We start from the raw sequence: 18,421 nt of genomic DNA on the forward strand, positions 1-18,421 counted from the left end.
ACTCATGATGAAGAATGAATAAATCTTGATCAACTTGAATCTCTTGAAAAAATGCAGAATAAATGAATAATTCATTTAGATGACTCTTAGAATGTGTTTTCTAAAGGATAAGATTGTATCAAGGGTCACTAATTAGAAAGAACAAGTGAAGGTATTTATAATTTTAACAACTAAAGATTATTTAATCGATTATCAAATATGGTAATCGATTAATTCATTCAAATTCCTTTTCCTTCTTCATTTCCAAAAATGTGCTACTCGATTACATAATGTAGTAATCAATTATCTTGTTTCACAAAGAGTTTCTCAAGCTTTTATGGTTTTGGAATAATCAATTATCAAATGTGGTAATCGATTATTTTGACACAAAGAGGGCTCCTAATGTTTCTAGACACAATCTAATCGATTACTAAATGTGGTAATCGATTATCTCGAGCCATATATAGACTCTTCCTTCTACTAAAACTAGCTTATGTAATCAATTACTTAAATTGGTAATCAATTAATTCGATGATTCTTGCCAAATTTCAAGTAGAAGTGATTTATGTTACTTATTCTTATCCTTTGTAATTGATTACTAAACTCTGTACTCGATTACACTATGTTGAACTCATTACTTCTAAGAAACTTTGAAATCAATTCATTAATCTACCATGTTTGATTTCTACTAAGCATGGATATAAGAAATCTAATACTAAATCACCCATCATGCCTAGTCTAAAAGCATCCAATACAAAGGTCACATCTTTTAAAACTTGTTTGGCATTGTTAAATGATTAAAAACAAAAACCTAAGACTAATTTTCAAGTCTTCAATATTTGATTCAACAAACATTACCCTCTCTGTCCCAAAATGACTGATGTTTGAAGTTTTTTCACATAGACCAAGAAAGCAAGTATTTTAAGAGAATTAGCATTAATTAGGGAACAATTTTACTAAAATACCCTTGTTCTCTCTTTTACTTTCAATAAATGTATTATTAAGTATTTTAAGACAACATTATTTATTATAGGGAAAATTTGAAATGGAGGTTTAAAAAACTTTGAAAAGTGAGAACATCAATTAATTTGTAATTTTTTCAAAGGTTAAATTTGTAATTATTTTGGGATGGAGGGAGTAGTATTTTATATAATTTTTGTAAGGCCGGTAAATTTTATTTATTTATTACCACTTAAAAATACTCACTTTGTCCCAAAATAGTAGTCATCGTAGGTTGTTTTACACATATAAAGAAAAAACAATAAATAGATGAAAGAGAGTAATAATTTTACAAAACTAACCTTATATCATCATTAATTCATTTGTAGATTTTGTTGTCCACCATAGGAATATATATATCAGTGAAAAATTAACCTTAACTATTTTTAGACAATTTTTTTACACAAAAATTATAATATGACAGGGAGTAATTACTCTAAATATCAAAATAAGAAACATTAATTATTGATTAATTACAATTAATGAAGATATCTCTTAATTGATTATATCAAAAACACCTCAATATTCTAAGTCTCACCAAAATTAATCCAAAAATCACTTCTTTATTATTTTCTCGCTGTATTCTTCTATTCTTGAATTGCTTACCACTTATCACTCATCTCACTAAAAAAGATATCTTTTAACAAAATGTTTTATTCTTTTTGTTAAAAAATATTTTTAATTTTAAAAAAATATCACTTTAAAATTAATTTTAGGCCTAAAAATATGTTTGGCCGGCCCTGAGTGCTACCTGTCTTGATCGTGGCTAATGTTGTTAGCCCACTAATGAATCTTGAATAATGACTAGTACAATCCTTAAATGTGAGTAATTGGATTTGCATTAAAGACTGATGAGGGTATGGCTTAAATTCTGGTCAACGTGAGAGAAAGATACAAAAGTTAAAAAGACCTCCTGTATTGATGTGCGTATACTAATCTAAAACAGCCATTCAAAAATAATTCCCACTTGGCAAAACTCCAGACTTTGCTGACATCTCTCTGATTATTAATTTCTTCCCTCCAAACACTTTCATTATTCCAACATGTCATACTAGCACAAGACCATGGCTACTCAATTTCTCATCTTGTCCCTTCTCATCTCATGCCAAGCCCTCACTTCAACCAAAGTCGCTGAAGACACCCGTTTCGTCGGTTCACAAGACCGCGAAACACTCGGTCTAGAGAAAAAACACAAGGTTAGCCATTTCCGGTTCTACTTCCACGAGACCTTCATCGCAGATGGGGTTCAACCTGTTGGTGGTTTTCAACTTCATGTTAACCGAAGGGAAGTACAATGGCAGCACCATCACAGTCTTAGGGAGGAACCGCATCTCTCAGAAGCTTAGAGAAATTCCTGTTATTGGGGGCAGTGGGGTGTTTAGATTTGCTACGGGGTATGCTGAAGTTAATACTGTCTTTCTTGATCCACAAACTAGGTCTACGATTACAATATTTATGTTTCACATTACTGATGAGGAGTTAGCTGAATGCATTTTTGCTTTAAGTTTATGTGTGGCACACTATGTTTCAGGTTTCTATGTTCTACTGCGATTATGAGAGGAGGTTTAATTAGTAGTTTACCAGGTTTTGCATTATTTGCTTTTAATCATGTTATGAAGATTGCAATTTGCAAGAACTGTATACAAGGTTGATAATGATTGCCGATGATGCATGGCGAAGGATATGAAATACCAGGTTTTTCAAACATTTAGCATACGAGTATATGGGTTTAACTACTTTCAAACATTTACCACAGATATTTTATTAGGTGCTGGAATTAGTGAACTACGTAATTTTTTTAGTGAACTAGGTAATTGAATTAGCAAGCAATAACTCGCATATCAGGCTTAATCAACTTAGTTAACGATGCATGATAAACACCAAAATATCTCTAGAGGAGTAGGTACGTACTTGAATTAGCTAGCAACAATTTATTCCTTATGGTTAGTGTAAAAAGAAATATAATGTTTTTCTATTCATTCACTCCACTCTTATCATTACAGTAAGGCTGTTTAAAATCAAAACAAACCGTTTAAAATATCACAACTGATTAAAGGATAATGAAAATGATCAATAATTGAAGGAAAAACAAATAACATGAGATGACATAATTGACAAATAACCATGTAATTTGGGGTTCACTCTTAGGTCCGTATACAATGAGAAATTCAGAAAATTTTTTAGTGAGACAATAAATAGTTTATAATATTTTCAAAAAAAATATCACAATATTTTTTATAAAATACACAAAAAAAAAAATTCAATACTTAAGGTCATTGTGAATGTCTATTAGAAGAGCTAAAACATTAAAAATTAAAAAGATAAAATAGTAAAATTAGTATCAATTTATATTCTTTTGTTATTTCTTATATTCATTTTAACAAAAAAAAATATCTTACGAGACTACTTATTATTTTATGGATTTTTTTATATTATGCATATAAATAAAATCACATACAATTTTTAAAAAAGAAAAAAAGAATAAGGGACACTTATCACTAAACTTTTATAACTTAGATGTTGTTGCGTATGTAAAGACATCTTACTTTTAGGAATTGGTTCTATAAGCGATACAAGTCTCAATCGGGCTATTTTACTATCGAAAGATATTAATTTCTTAAATGAATCTTAATATATATTTTAAGGAATAAGTTTTTAGCTCTCAATAGAAGAATATTCATTGAATTTCCATCTATTTTTTATTATTGTGATTCGATTTGGATTTCAATTCCTATTTAAGAAAATCCAAACAAATCATACATTATATTTATGTTAACATTTTATATATAATCTTATATAAAATCTCTTTATACTAACTAAAGCTACAACATAATTTCGATAATGATGGTATGTATTGAACAATTTTAAGTTATAATAGACTATAAATTTATAACATTGTTATATTGCATGATTAATTTACTATAAATTCTTATTTTTAATTCAGTTATTATTATATGTATTTTTTTTCCATTTCTTATAGTTATGTAAATGTCCTTTTGAAGGCTTAATTATGATTCAATTAGTTATTACTTTTTAGATTTTATATTTTCAATTTATTTTATTAGTTGACAAGCTAAAAATAATTTTAAAAGTGGTGTAAAACTATTTTTTTTTAAATGTAATAAACTACCAAACCGATTTAAAGCAAACAAAAAAAATATAGTTTAATTTGATTCGAGTATAGGGTTATTTTTTACTGCAATAAATATAGTGTTATATTCAACCAAACCAATCCAAATTACATATTAATTATTTATATTATTTTTATGTTTAATTTGAAAAAAAAAATTCTCTAAAAAGCAAATCAAATCAAACCGCTGATACCTCTAATAATAGGAGCTTTCTCTAGCATGATGAATGTTTTTTTTTTTTTTTATGGATGATGAACATTTCGTTAATTTTCACTAATTATTGTAAATTCGGCTTGTTCTTAAAATGTACTATGCATTTTGGTATTGGTATAATAGAAAAGTTTAACACCAAAAAAACTGTTTCAACCGTAAGCTAAAAGGAAGGCCACGGGCAATCCTAATTTACGCAGGCACCTACTATATATTTACAGTCCATCCCAACGCAGCTACCGCCTGAAGTATGTATTAGGTGGAGATTGGGAGATAAATCAAAATGGATTTTGTTAAATTTTTTTTCTAAATTATCATTTTAAAAATAGTTATTAATTGAAATTATTCTTGTAAGATTGATTCCGAATGGTGTTAGGCGTCATGCAAAGCTTGTTGGATCTCAAAGTTGTGTCAAAGGGCACCAATCATTATCAAATCATATAACAAGCTCTGTTGCTATAGGAGGGTTTCGAAACTGGGTGCAACTTAGAGAGACAAAGGAAGATGGCTGCCAAGGGCAGCAAGAAGAAGGGTGACAGAGATAGATGATTATTTAATTATTATTATTTATACAAATTTTTATTGCTTTGACATATATATTTTTTTTTAGTTGATGGAGTGTTTCATTTACTTATTTTTTGTATTCGTCGACTATTTAAACAACATGTGTCTAATAGTAATAAATAACAACTGTTCGATTGATTCATAAAACAAATATTTGGATAAACAACAACTAAATAAACATTGATAATACAAACTTTTTTTCAAAATAAAATAAATAAATAATGTATGATTTTGATAAAGTAAAAATATGATTACACATATTTAACATTCATCAGAGCAATGATCATCAACAGATCGATCTTTGTTTCATTGGTTTGCATAGCAGGGCAAGGATTTCATCTGAAGATCGACTAAAATTTGCATTCAACTCAATTGGACATTTGCTACTAAATTCCAAAAATATGAAAAACATTTTCCCCACATCATCGCTACGTTTAACCTTCATACAATTGTATTCAACACAATCATCACTAATGAAAAATTGGTTGACAATAAAAAAGATCAAGTAATATTCTGAACCTCTGATGGTGTCAATAATTGTTTTCCTTAAGGCATCAAGCAACATGTGGTCACTTATTGTAACAAATTGAGGACCACTAGGACATTCAAACAATATTCCTTCAGATAATGGAATCATGTCACCATTAAAATACACAAGAGTAGATACACTTTTCATGTTTTAAGCAATATGTTGAATATCAAGCAAAGGTGTTGAATTGCATCAAACCCCTACTGTTATTTATATTAGATGGTTTACTATACTCCCGTGACCCATATCATATCAATGGTTCAGATGACACAAAAAACATAAACAATTTAGATTATATCTATATTTAATATGGTTGGTATGCATATTAGGAAAAATGATTGTTCAATAAATATGTCTTGGAAAAGTAGTGTTCAGACAATACATTTTAGAAAAAGGTAGTCTCAATCAATAAATGATCAATAAATGCAGCATTGCAATGTTTAATAAAAAAACACATTTAAGTTTCACACAAATATGTTTTTTCTTCTTTTTTTATTTAAAAAAAACATTATAATTGAATCAAGATACCATTGTTGATATTTTTTTATCCAAACAGAATCATGATTTCGTTGTGAATAATTTTTTCAACATAACGAAATCATGATTTCATTTTGTTAGGGTGGTTCTGCAAAATATAACAACGGAATCACAATTTCATTGTTATGTTAAGGACAAAAAAAAAAAAGAAATACAATGGAATCATGATTTGTTGTATTGAATACAATGAAATCATAATTTTGTTGTGTATAAGGAGGGGGGGTGAAAACTGATTTGTAACAAAATCATGATTCCATTGTGTATTTTGTACAACAGAATCATGATTCCATGGGCAGAGTGTTTTAGGAATAATAAAAGTCTCAGCCCCTAGGTAGAGGTCAAGAGCAATTATCATGGTACCAATAGCAACTCCCTTTAATAATATGATAAATGATGAATTAGAGGGTTTTATATTGACACTCCCCAATTTGTCTTGGCACCCTCTAATGTTGTTATCAATGTAATGACAAAAATGTTTATCACAACAGAAATAAGTTTTCTCTGTGTATGTCAACCACTTACTCACCAAAAACTTATTTGCATTGTGTAGTTGAAAAATTTGCACAAATTAGTTTTTGTTGTGTAATAGGAGGTGTAAAAAAAGTAACACAATGAAAATCCGGTTGTCTTAATCCGTTGAGTTCATACAAATAAAAATAAGTTACCATGGTGTAAGTGATTAATATATCCAATAGAAACTAATTTCCGTTGTGCTGGGCATTTTCGTCATTACATTAAATAACAACATTCAAGGAGAGTACCAAGAGCAGTTGGAGGACTGCTAATAGCAAAGCCCTAACTATCCAAGGCTTTGCTACATGCATCCAGCAAAATTGCTGATACACCCAACAAATAAGTGCAATGCCCTTTTTGCCCTTCCGTAAAACTCATACGAATTGACTAATCCGTATGAAACTTATGGAATTGAACTTGTGACTTTCAAGTTATTAGCACGATGTTCTAACCAACTAAGCTAATCAACCAATTATGTTACAAAATAATTAGTGTCGCTATATATAACACTAAAATTTCTAATGTATATTTAATGCGCATGTAAATTTAGATAATAAATTTTGTGATAATTAATTTTATATAATAATTAATATGTTTACATATATGAATTTTTATGAAACCTGTTATTTTTATTTAAAATTTATATATGCAAACAAATTAATTATTATATCAAAATTAATTATCACAAAATTTATTATCTAAATTTACATGTGCATTAAATATACATTAAAAATTTTAGTGTTACATATAGCGACATTAATTATTTTATAATATAATTGATTTATTAACTTAGTTGGTTAGAGCATTGTGTTAATAATGCAAAAGTCATGGGTTTGATTTTTACTTAGGTCATTAATTCTAAATTTTGCTTGGGTCATTAATTTTAAATTAATTCATAAAATATATTTTTGAAAAAAAAAATTTAAAAATTGTTTTGGTCACTTACGGATTGGTCAATCTATAAGTCTAATCCGTATCAGTTTTATAGAAGGACAAAATGGGAATTGCATTGGTTTGGTGGGTGTACCAGAAAATATGCTGGGTGCGCGTAGCAAAGCCCGACTATCCAACATCCTGAAGCCCAACTGAAAATTATAGTCCACTTTGATAATTAGCCCATCGATCACACATCTATTTCTTTTGCTTTAATAATTGATAATTAATTAATTTATCTCTACAGATAAAAATATTACTCCGGTACTTGCCCATGCTGCACCGCCTGCACGTCTCTTCGTTCGCAATACATCTTTAATTTCCAAGTCAATGCATTAGAAATGTGACATTCTCGGTCTTGAAGGTCATTTTCACTTGTAATATGTTCATTTCGTGGAAATATTGCTCTGGCTCTGGACGGTCTAGCTAGAAAGCAGTGCTTCTAGAATAATGAGTATTTTTTTATAGGATGTAATCCTGTTGGAACTCGGAACTTAGAAAGATTATTATCAACAATAAAAAATTTTGTCTTCAAATATTTAATATAATTATATATTTAAAATTTAAATACAAGATCTTTGATTAAGAATGAATAATTTATGTTAGTTAATCTACACATTTAGTGATAGAATAATGTGCACTTGACTCAAAATTAGAATATCCATTTGGAGGTGCTCAGCAATGGACAAATAAACATCTTTGGTTTCAAAGAAATACGAGGAAAAGAATATTAAGTTGGTAGGTATACGTAATAGTCGGACTTCATGAATAAATCAATAAGTTAATTTAAATTATAATTGGGTTACTTTGGACGTAATAGCATTATTTTTTCATCTGCAAAGACTGGTTCATTTGATATATTTTTAAAAAACAAAAACAAGTTATTTTAGTGTGAAACATTAACCAATAACCTCTAATTTGAAAATCTTAATTTGTAGCCAGGGAGAGAGAAAACAAAACGGCTTTTATGAAAGTGTAATTCTAACTGCTTTTTAGATTATAGTTCCCTTGATTATTAATAAGTTAATGTATATTAATTAAAAAAATAATCTTCCAAAATTAATAATGTTCACAAAGTAGTGCTTTAAGGACCAGAAATTACAACCAGCTTTATAATTTGCTAATCAATTTTGGTACCAAACATTGATGGGTACGTTGCCTTTAGTCAGCCAAATCACTATCTACTTTGAAATTTCTCTTTAGATGCTACGTAAGATTAATTTCTTCCAATCAAGCAGGGGCAAAGAAGACCTAGAAATAAATATTTCTTTTTTGTACTGTACAGAACTCACAAAATCTACGTAGCATCCTACTTGACACTTAGAGACACGTGTCAACCCTCCACATCAGTCTTACTAGTGGAGCGTGGACGTCTAACCATAAGCAGTCGGACTTCCTAACAAACAGGTTATCTCTAACCTAACTAATATTTAAAAGTATTTAAATATCTTATCAATTGGCAGATATTTAATTATCTATAACGTCACACATTATTTACAAAGTACAATTATCTTTTACCTTTTTATCTATAAGCAAATGTTTATCTTTAACAACAAACTCCCGACTGTTATCTACAAGCTGGGAGTTATCTACAATACTACAATAGCCCCTATAAACAAGGACCAACAACCACGCTCAACTACTCATATTCTTACTTGAGCGTCAGAGTCATTTGTTTTGCATGTTCCCCCTCCTGTCAAAGACACCTCTCCTAGCCGACATGTGAAGTTCGGGACCTCACTCAACCACGTCAACCCTGACGTGTTAGGGTTTTGGATTTTGGTAAGAACATTTGGCACCCACCGTGGGGCCACGGTAAAACATACCACGTGGCCTCTCGTCAATCTTCTCACGTCTTGCCTCAGACGTGAGACTACCCTCACAGACTCTCATCCTCGTCTGGCAGCTATGACAGACACAAACACTCTACAACAATTCCAAAACCACATCCCGGAGATAGAGTGATGCCACAAGGAAGAGTTGACAAAGCTAAAGGCTAACCATGATCAGCTAGAGGTTCATGTCAGACATCACCACGGTGATGAGCAATCCACCCACACCTTGCCTAAATGCACCCAAGGGGAATCACACCCCCGACGCACAGGCAATACTTTTGACAACTTAAGTCTCGCCCACATGCACCGTCCAGCAACACAGACTGTTCGTCGACATCCTTTTATTGACCGCATTATGGAGGCAGACACACCCTTGGGTGGAAACCACTCAACCTCGACTGGTACGATAGGACAACAGATCCAGACAAGCATTTGGATGTCTTCCTAACATAGGCGAACCTCTACACCAACGATGACGCGATCCTATGTCGTGTCTTGCCTACATCCCTCAAGGGTGCAACATTGACCTAGTATGGTGGACTTCCACCTAGGTCCATAGACATCTTCGACACCTTCATTGAACGATTCAGTATGCAATACTCCACCAGCAGGTCTCATCGCATGACCTTGGCCACCTTGGCAATCTGTGACAAGAAGACGATGAGTCCCTCAGAAAGTTCATGGACAGATTTAGGCTCACAGCTGTCCAGATTTGAAATCTTAATCGAGGTAATGATGCATTCCATGCTCTTCGCCTTACGCCCCAGCAAGTTCGTAGACAGTCTATGCAAAAAATCACCCAGTAACATGGATGAGCTACGTGAACGAGCCAATGACTACATCAAGATGGAAGAAATGTCTCAGTTCTAGAATGAAGTTCGCCAAGCTGGACAGAAGCATGACAAGCATGAAACACACCCCAAAGTCGACTAGCATAAGTCAGACAAGAGTCACAGGCTAGACAAGCGCCAACCTCTCTCCAAAAGGCCTAAGTACGAGTGCTACACACCTCTAACGACCAATTGTACAATGATTCTCAAGGAAGCATTCAACCAGGAGGTACCCAAATACTGCAATATCACTGGATATTGGTCACAACACCGAAAACTATTGGGCCCTGAAGGACAAGATAGAAGAACTTATACAAGCTAGGCACTTAGCTTAGTTTGTTAAAAGACCAGACAACCACCAAGCAGGAGCAAGACCTAGAGGACATCTAGAGAAGCAGCACAAGAACCAGGAAGCAAATAGAAGAAGAGCAGAAGATCGAGGCAGACAAAGACAGCAGCCATGACGGCGTGAGCGACAACCTCCACCCAAACAGGAACCCTCCTAACACATCAGAGGTGTAATCAACACCATTGCTGTTGGTTTTTCCTATGGAGGACAGTCCAGCCAGTCCTGAAAATGGCACCTACATGCCATCTGAGACATTAACATTAATTTTGTCGACACACCCCTACAGCAGAGTCTCCCTCCGATCACCTTTACAGATAGGGACTTTAAAGGCGTCAACCCCTTTAACCAATACGACCTCGTGGTTGTCTCCATCATCATAGTGTGTTAGACAAGTGGCCTCAGATATCTTAAGAAGGGGGGGTTGAATTAAGATATTCCAAACTGTTTCCCCTAATTAAAAATCTATTTCACTTTTTACTCAAGTTATGAATTCCCTTAATGACAATCTTCTTAAATATTAATTCAAACGAAGCAACTTGAATATGAATATAAAGCAATAATAAATAAAGGAGATTAAGGGAAGAGAAAATGCAAACTCAGTTTTATACTGGTTCGGCCACACCCTTGTGCCTACGTCCAGTCCCCAAGCAACCCGCTTGAGAGTTCCACTATCTTGTAAATTCCTTTTACAAGTTCTAAACACACAAGGACAATCCTTCCTTTGTGTTTAGAGATCCTTTACAACAAGAGACTCACAGTCTCTTAATCCCTTAGAGAATGAGAAGAAGAAGAGGAACAAATCTCTCTAGAAAGAGATGGATTTTACAGATTGAGCACTCAATTAATTCCTTAATGAATTGCAATTGAATTGGCCAAGGAATTCTTAAGAGGATAAAATGAAATTGCTTTTTGAGAGGATAAACACTTTGTTGTTCTGAAAATCTCTGAGCAATTTCGTGTTTAAGTCACATATATATAGACCATTGGTGGTCATGAGTAAAGCCTTTGAAAAGTTGTGACTCTTGAAATTATTTTTCTGAAATTCCTATCTGGTAATCGATTACAGTAGTTGTGTAATCGATTACAGCTTTTAAAATTTGAATTAAAACGTTTACTAACTGCTGGTAATCGATTACCAAAATTGTGTAATCGATTACACAGTCTAAAATTTCGAATTCAAATTTTTATAGCTGTTATAAAATGTATTTGGCCACTGGTAATCGATTACATCCTCTGGTAATCGATTACCAGAGAGTAAAACCTTTGAAAAACACTTTTTATTTTAAATCACTTGGCCAAACCTTTGCTAATTCAATTAGGAATTCCCTTCCTAATATTCTAGTGATCATCTTGATGTTGTGACTTGTAATCTTGAAGTATTGTCTTGAATTTTAATCTTGAAAAGCCCATTTGCATCAATTGCAACACATCATCATGATCATCATCAAAACATCAAAACCAATTGCATCTACAATCTCCCCCTTTTTGATGATGACAATACAATACCTGAAATCAAGATTCAAGCAAGCAACAAACAATTGTATATAGATAAAGTGTGCATCCGTTTTCTCCCCCTATATTTCGGAATACATGATCACTTGATTTCTAAGTTTGTTAAGCTTTTTCTTAAGCTTTTGCTACAACCTTTTTCTCCCCCTTTGGCAACATCAAAAAGCCAAAGAACTCGGAAATCAACACAGTTATAACAATGGAGTAGCAAGATATAAGTATCAGAGTATTAAATACAATAAGCCAAACTCATAATCAAGAAATAATCAAACCAAAATTCAAAGATCATAAAATGTCAACAACCACAAAATATCCAAGACTGAAATTTAAGAACACAAGATAAATAAGCAAAGTACTTAGCATAATAATGTAAATTCTAAGAAACTAAAAGCCAAAATACACGGCTTATAAAAGATAAATAATCAGAATCTAAAAGCTAAGAAGACGGAGGAGGTGGTGGAAGATCGAAACTCTGACGAATGTATCCGACATCCTCTTCAAGCTGTGTAAGACGAATGTCCATACCGGCAAAGCGTGAATCTAACGAGTCAAAGCAGTCACCAACATACGAACGAAGACCCCGTAATTCGGAGAGGACTTCATTCATGAGTGCGGAATCTTCACGTTGAGGAGGAGGTGAAGGAGTACGTTCATCTTGAGGAGGGAGTGCATCCTTCTTCAGCCATTGTCCATTCCGATCTTTACGATACCCAAAGGAGGTCACTGCTCCAGCACCAATTGCAAAGGAACGCTTGACTTGAACAAAGGGTTCATCATCAAGCGGAATTTGAAAATGACGCAAAAACAGAGTAATCAAATGTGGATAAGGAAGAGGTGCATTGGCCCGTAATGCCTTATGCATTCGGTACCGAACCAAATGGGCCCAGTCGATCTGACGACCGGTTAGAAAAGCCCACATAAGAATCAAATCCTCCTCAGAGGCTTGTGCTAAATTTGAAGACCGAGGAAGCAAAATTCTAACAATGATATAATGCATGATGCGATTATCAAAAGTTAATGACCCGGCCAACAATCTACCGGTCATGTCAGCTTGATCATTGCAGACCATGCGACGAGCATCATGACTCGAATAATCGAATTTCCAGTCATCAACAATGGTGCCCTCAAAAGGTGCACCTTGACTGGGTAAATGAGTCAAAGAAAAGAAAAGTGACTGATCAATGATCATAGAAGTACCATGCACCTCAGACATAATAATACCATCCTGAATTTTTAAATTGCAGTAGAAGACCTTTACAAGTTCAGGATAATATGACAATTTAAATGACATGAAATCAACAAGACCAGAATTTTGAAACACTTGATAGCAATCAAACGTTTCATCATTAAAGAACTCTACGTCTAGGTACTTAGGGTCTAAGATTATTCTAGAAGAAAACTGAGAAAGGTACCGTAGACGTTGATCATCGGATGAAAACAGTGTTGATGATCTTGGAGATGACAAAGAAGGAGGAATAGGTGCTGTGGGTGCTCCGGATGGGCCGTGACGGCGATGGGCAGCAGCGGTGGCGGTGGAAGATGATCCCTTTCTCTTCTTTGATGGCTCTGCCATTTGATGAAGTTTTTCTGGATTTTGATCGGTGGAAGTGAAAGAGGAGTGAAAAAGAGGAAGATTGGGCTTTACGGGACGTGATTTGGTGAAGAAATGAGTGAGAATCGAAGGTTTGAAGTTCTAGGTATGGAGGAAAACGTGGAGGAAGCTTTGGCTGCGCAGCAGCTCTGATTTCGTGAGTATTTATAGAAGATGACGCATTGTAATTGATTACAGGTATTGGTAATCGATTACAGGCCCAATAAGCCTTCTGGTAATCGATTACAGGATGTTGTAATCGATTACAGGCTGCCTGTTCATGTGTAATCGATTACACTGGATGGTAATCGATTACCAGAGCCTATCCTAGGCTAGTTTCTAAGAGAATATCTATATTTATGCTCAAATACATCCTATATGACTAATTTTCACTACTAATACACTAAATTCAATCATTCAATTACTATATACACAAGAAATCATAAATTCTATCATAAAAACAAGAATTCAAACAAGATCAAACAAAATAATCTACAATCAAAAGGTAAAAAGTAAATCAACCAATCAATCAACCAATCAATTCCTATTTTTCTAAATCTCTTACATCTAAGAGACCTAATTCTCTTCTAATAGAGAAAAACACTTCCTTGGGGAGAGGTTTAGTGAAAATATCAGCAAGTTGATTCTTAGTATCAACAAATTCTAATACACAATCTCCCTTTAAGACATGATCTCTAAGAAAGTGGTGTCTAATCTCTATATGTTTAGTTCTTGAATGTTGAACTGGGTTTTTGGATAGATTTATGGCACTAGTATTATCACACTTAATAGGTATGCGATCAAGAATGATACCATAGTCAGATAATTGTTGCTTCATCCATAAAATTTGTGCACAACAACTACCGGCAGAGATATACTCCGCTTCAGCAGTAGATAAAGCAACACTGTTTTGTTTCTTACTATGCCATGAGACAAGAGCCGATCCAATAAATTGACAAGTTCCACTTGTACTTTTTCTATCAGTTTTAGATCCGGCAAAATCAGAATCAGAATATCCTATTAAGTTACATGTTGAATTCTTAGGATACCATAATCCTAAATTGATTGTTCCTAATAGATATCTCATGATTCTCTTTACTGCACTTAGATGTGATTGTTTGGGGTTGGATTGAAACCTAGCACACATGCATACACTAAACATAATATCAGGTCTACTAGCAGATAAATAAAGAAGAGATCCGATCATACCTCGATATTGTTTTATGTCTATAGACTGACCAGATTCATCTTTATCTAAGTAACAATTAGTGCTCATCGGTGTAGACATGTGTTTTGCACTATCCATCCCAAATCTTTTGATCAATTCCTTGCAGTATTTGGATTGATTGATGAATATACCTTCTTGAGTTTGCTTGATTTGTAATCCCAGAAAGTACTTTAGTTCTCCCATCATTGACATTTCAAATTCACTTTGCATATCAAGGGAAAACTCCTTGCACAATGAATCATTAGTGGATCCAAAAATTATATCATCAACATATATTTGAACCAACAAAATATCATTATGCTTTCTCTTTATGAATAATGTGGTATCCACTTTACCTCTGGAGAATTCTTTTTCAAGAAGAAAATTACTTAATCGTTCATACCATGCCCTAGGGGCTTGTTTCAAACCATAAAGAGCCTTTTGTAATTTATAAACATGGTTTGGTTTATCAGCAATTTCAAAACCAGGGGGTTGTTCAACATATACCTCTTCTTGAATTAATCCATTTAGAAAGGCACTCTTAACATCCATTTGATAAAGTTTAAAGTTCATTATGGATGCATATGCCAAAAGCATTCTAATGGCTTCTAATCTTGCAACAGGAGCATATGTTTCTTCATAGTCTATCCCCTCTTCTTGATTATACCCTTTTGCTACTAACCTGGCTTTATTTCTAATAATTATACCATGTTCATCTAATTTATTTCTAAAAACCCATTTTGTTCCAATGACAGGATAATTTTCAGGTTTTTCTACTAATTTCCATACATTGTTTCTTTCAAATTGGTTTAGTTCTTCTTGCATGGCAATGATCCAATTATCATCTACTATGGCTTCTTTTATATTTTTAGGTTCAATCATAGATACAAAAGCCATATTATTGCATAAATCTTTAAGAGAATGTCTAGTTGTTACCCCTTTTGAAATATCACCAATAATGTTGTCGAGGGGATGATCTCTTGAAGTTTTCCATTCTTTTGGGAGTGCATCATTGGATTTGCCTTCTTCTGGAGGATCTTCATTGTTTCCTTTGTCATTTCCTTTGGAATCTTGTTCATGAATGTTCATATGTTCTAAAGAATCTGCAATGTCATCTAGCATATTCTTTGTTGACAATATAGCATTAGATTCATCAAAGGTAACATGAATGGATTCCTCTATATTCATAGTTCTCTTATTATATATTCTATATGCTTTGCTTTGTAAAGAATATCCAAGAAAAATGCCTTCATCAGATTTTGCATCGAATTTTCCTAGATTATCTTTACCATTATTAAGTACAAAGCACTTGCAACCAAAAACATGTAGATGAGAAATATTAGGTTTTCTACCGTTAAATAACTCATATGGGGTTTTCTTTAAAATAGGTCTTATCAAGGCTCTATTCATGATGTAACATGCAGTATTGACAGCTTCAGCCCAAAAATACTTTGGAAGAGAAGTATCATTTAATAAAGTTCTTGCAATTTCTTCCAATGACCTATTTTTCCTCTCAACAACTCCATTTTGTTGAGGAGTTCTTGGTGCAGAAAAATTATGTTCAATACCATGTTCATCACAAAATAATTCAAAATCTTTATTTTCAAATTCACCCCCATGATCACTTCTAATGGATGCAATCTTGAGATTTTTCTTGTTTTGTATGACTTTAGCAAGTTTCCTAAATGCATGGAATGAATCACTTTTATGTGTAATAAATAATGTCCAAGTATATCTAGAGAAATCATCAACTATAACTAAAGCATAGTAATTTCCTCCAAAACTCATGGTTCTAGATGGACCAAATAGATCCATATGCAATAACTGTAATGGTCGAGTGGTTGAAACAACATTTTTAGATTTGAATGAGACTCTTGTTTGTTTGCCCTTTTGACATGCATCGCATAATTTATCTTTTTCAAATTTCAATTTAGGCAAACCAACTACTAAATCTTTTGAAATTAATTTATTTAAGTGATCCATGTTTATGTGAGCAATTCTTTTATGCCATAACCATGGATCATCATCTTTACTAAGAAAGCAATGATTGTTTTCTTGTTTTATGCTTAAGTCTATCATGTAAACATTATTGACTCTAAGTCCTACATGCTTTATATTAATGTCATGCTTATGTTCTATAAGACATTTCTGAGAATCAAATGATACTAGATAGCCTTTGTCACATAGTTGACTAACGCTAAGCAGGCTATGCTTAAGACCTTCAACAAGTAGAACATTTTCAATGGAGTTTGAAGAATTTGTACCTATTTTACCCACTCCAAGAATTCTACCTTTGTTGTTGTCACCATATGTTACATGCCCGCTTTTCTTTGGAGATATGTGTGTAAAATTTGATGCATCTCCAGTCATATGTTTTGAGCATCCGCTATCTATGTACCACTTCTTTCTCAAAGATACCTGCATAATCAAGTTTTTGACTTAGGTACCCAAATTTTATTGGGTCCTTGCATGTTAGTATAAACTGAGGATCCTTTTGGGACCCATATCATTTTAATATTACTGTAATTTTTCTTGAAGTAGCAAGTTGATATGCCATGTCCTCTTCTTCCACAGTAAAAACAAGTGATAGAATTAGAATTACATTTTTGTGTGGAAGTGGAAAAGTTTTTATGAACCTTTTGTAGTTTTTCAGATTTATACCCTAGTCCATTTTTATTTGACACATATCTTTGTTTACTTAATATAACATCTAAATTATTTCTACTATATGAAAATTTTGCAAGTGAATTTTTTAACTCTTTAATTTCTTTTACATATTTATCACAACAACTACAAGAATCTGTTATTTTCTTGTCATTAATAGTGGAGATATTAACTTTTTCATTTGTTTTAGAGATTGAAACTTCATTTCTAAGAAGATCTAATTCTTTGTTTAATTTTGAAATTTCATTTTCTAATTTTGAAATTGTTTTCTTTGATGATGAAACTAATTTTGCAAGTTTAATTGATTCTTTATGCAAATCAGCAAATGCATCTTGCAATTCATCAAAAGAAATAGATAAGTTGTTTGAAGATGTTACCTCTTCATCACTTTCGTAACTTTTTGCCATAAGGCAAAGATTTATCTCTTCATTTTCAGAATCATCAGAGGATTCCAAATCATTTTCATCCCATGTGATGTATGCTTTCTTTAGTTTCTTCTCACTATGATTTTTCTTTTCAGATTTTTCCATCTTTTTCTTGAAGATGGGACAATCAACCCTCAGATGTCCAGGTTGATTGCATTCAAAGCATTTTAGATTAGAGGATGAATTTTCTGTCCTTCTCTTTGATTTAAAATTTGGTCGCCTCTGATTTCCTCTTACTTTAAGAAATTTGTTGAATCTTTTTACAAAGAAACTTAGATCATCATCATCATCTGCATCATTATCCTGATCACTTTCTTCTTGAATTGAGGATGATGCTTTAAGAGCAATCCCTTTCTTTTTCTTGTCATTTTCTTCATTTTGGTGCAATCTCAATAGTTCCATCTCGTGTTCCTGCAACTTACCAAATAAAGTGGCAAGAGACATGTTAGACAAATCTCTTGATTCAGAAATAGCCGTTACTTTGGGTTGCCATTCTCTACTTAAACATCTTAGCACCTTGTTTATAAGATCTTCATTTTGAAATTCTTTGCCTAAGGCTGCTAGATGATTTACTATATGTGTAAATCTCTTTTGCATACTCTGAATATTTTCATTT

The 18,421-nt window shown here is 32.8% G+C and overlaps 1 protein-coding gene and 1 pseudogene across 1 annotated transcript; one reads left to right on the plus strand and one right to left on the minus strand.

The window, feature by feature from the left end:
- The first annotated feature begins 2,042 nt into the window (after window positions 1-2,042).
- On the plus strand, window positions 2,043-2,558 carry LOC114405236 (annotated as a pseudogene).
- Window positions 2,559-9,844: 7,286 nt separating this feature from the next.
- LOC114381380 lies at window positions 9,845-17,110 on the minus strand (the record flags this gene model as incomplete). Its single annotated transcript, XM_028340657.1, has 4 exons — window positions 9,845-10,066; window positions 10,468-10,644; window positions 14,129-15,598; window positions 15,872-17,110. Coding segments are annotated over 4 exons (3,108 nt in total), but the record flags the coding sequence as incomplete, so codon positions are not given.
- Window positions 17,111-18,421: the final 1,311 nt, after the last annotated feature.

The sequence above is a fragment of the Glycine soja genome, chromosome 1 (assembly GCF_004193775.1).
Source record: "Glycine soja cultivar W05 chromosome 1, ASM419377v2, whole genome shotgun sequence".
Lineage (NCBI taxonomy): Eukaryota > Viridiplantae > Streptophyta > Magnoliopsida > Fabales > Fabaceae > Glycine > Glycine soja.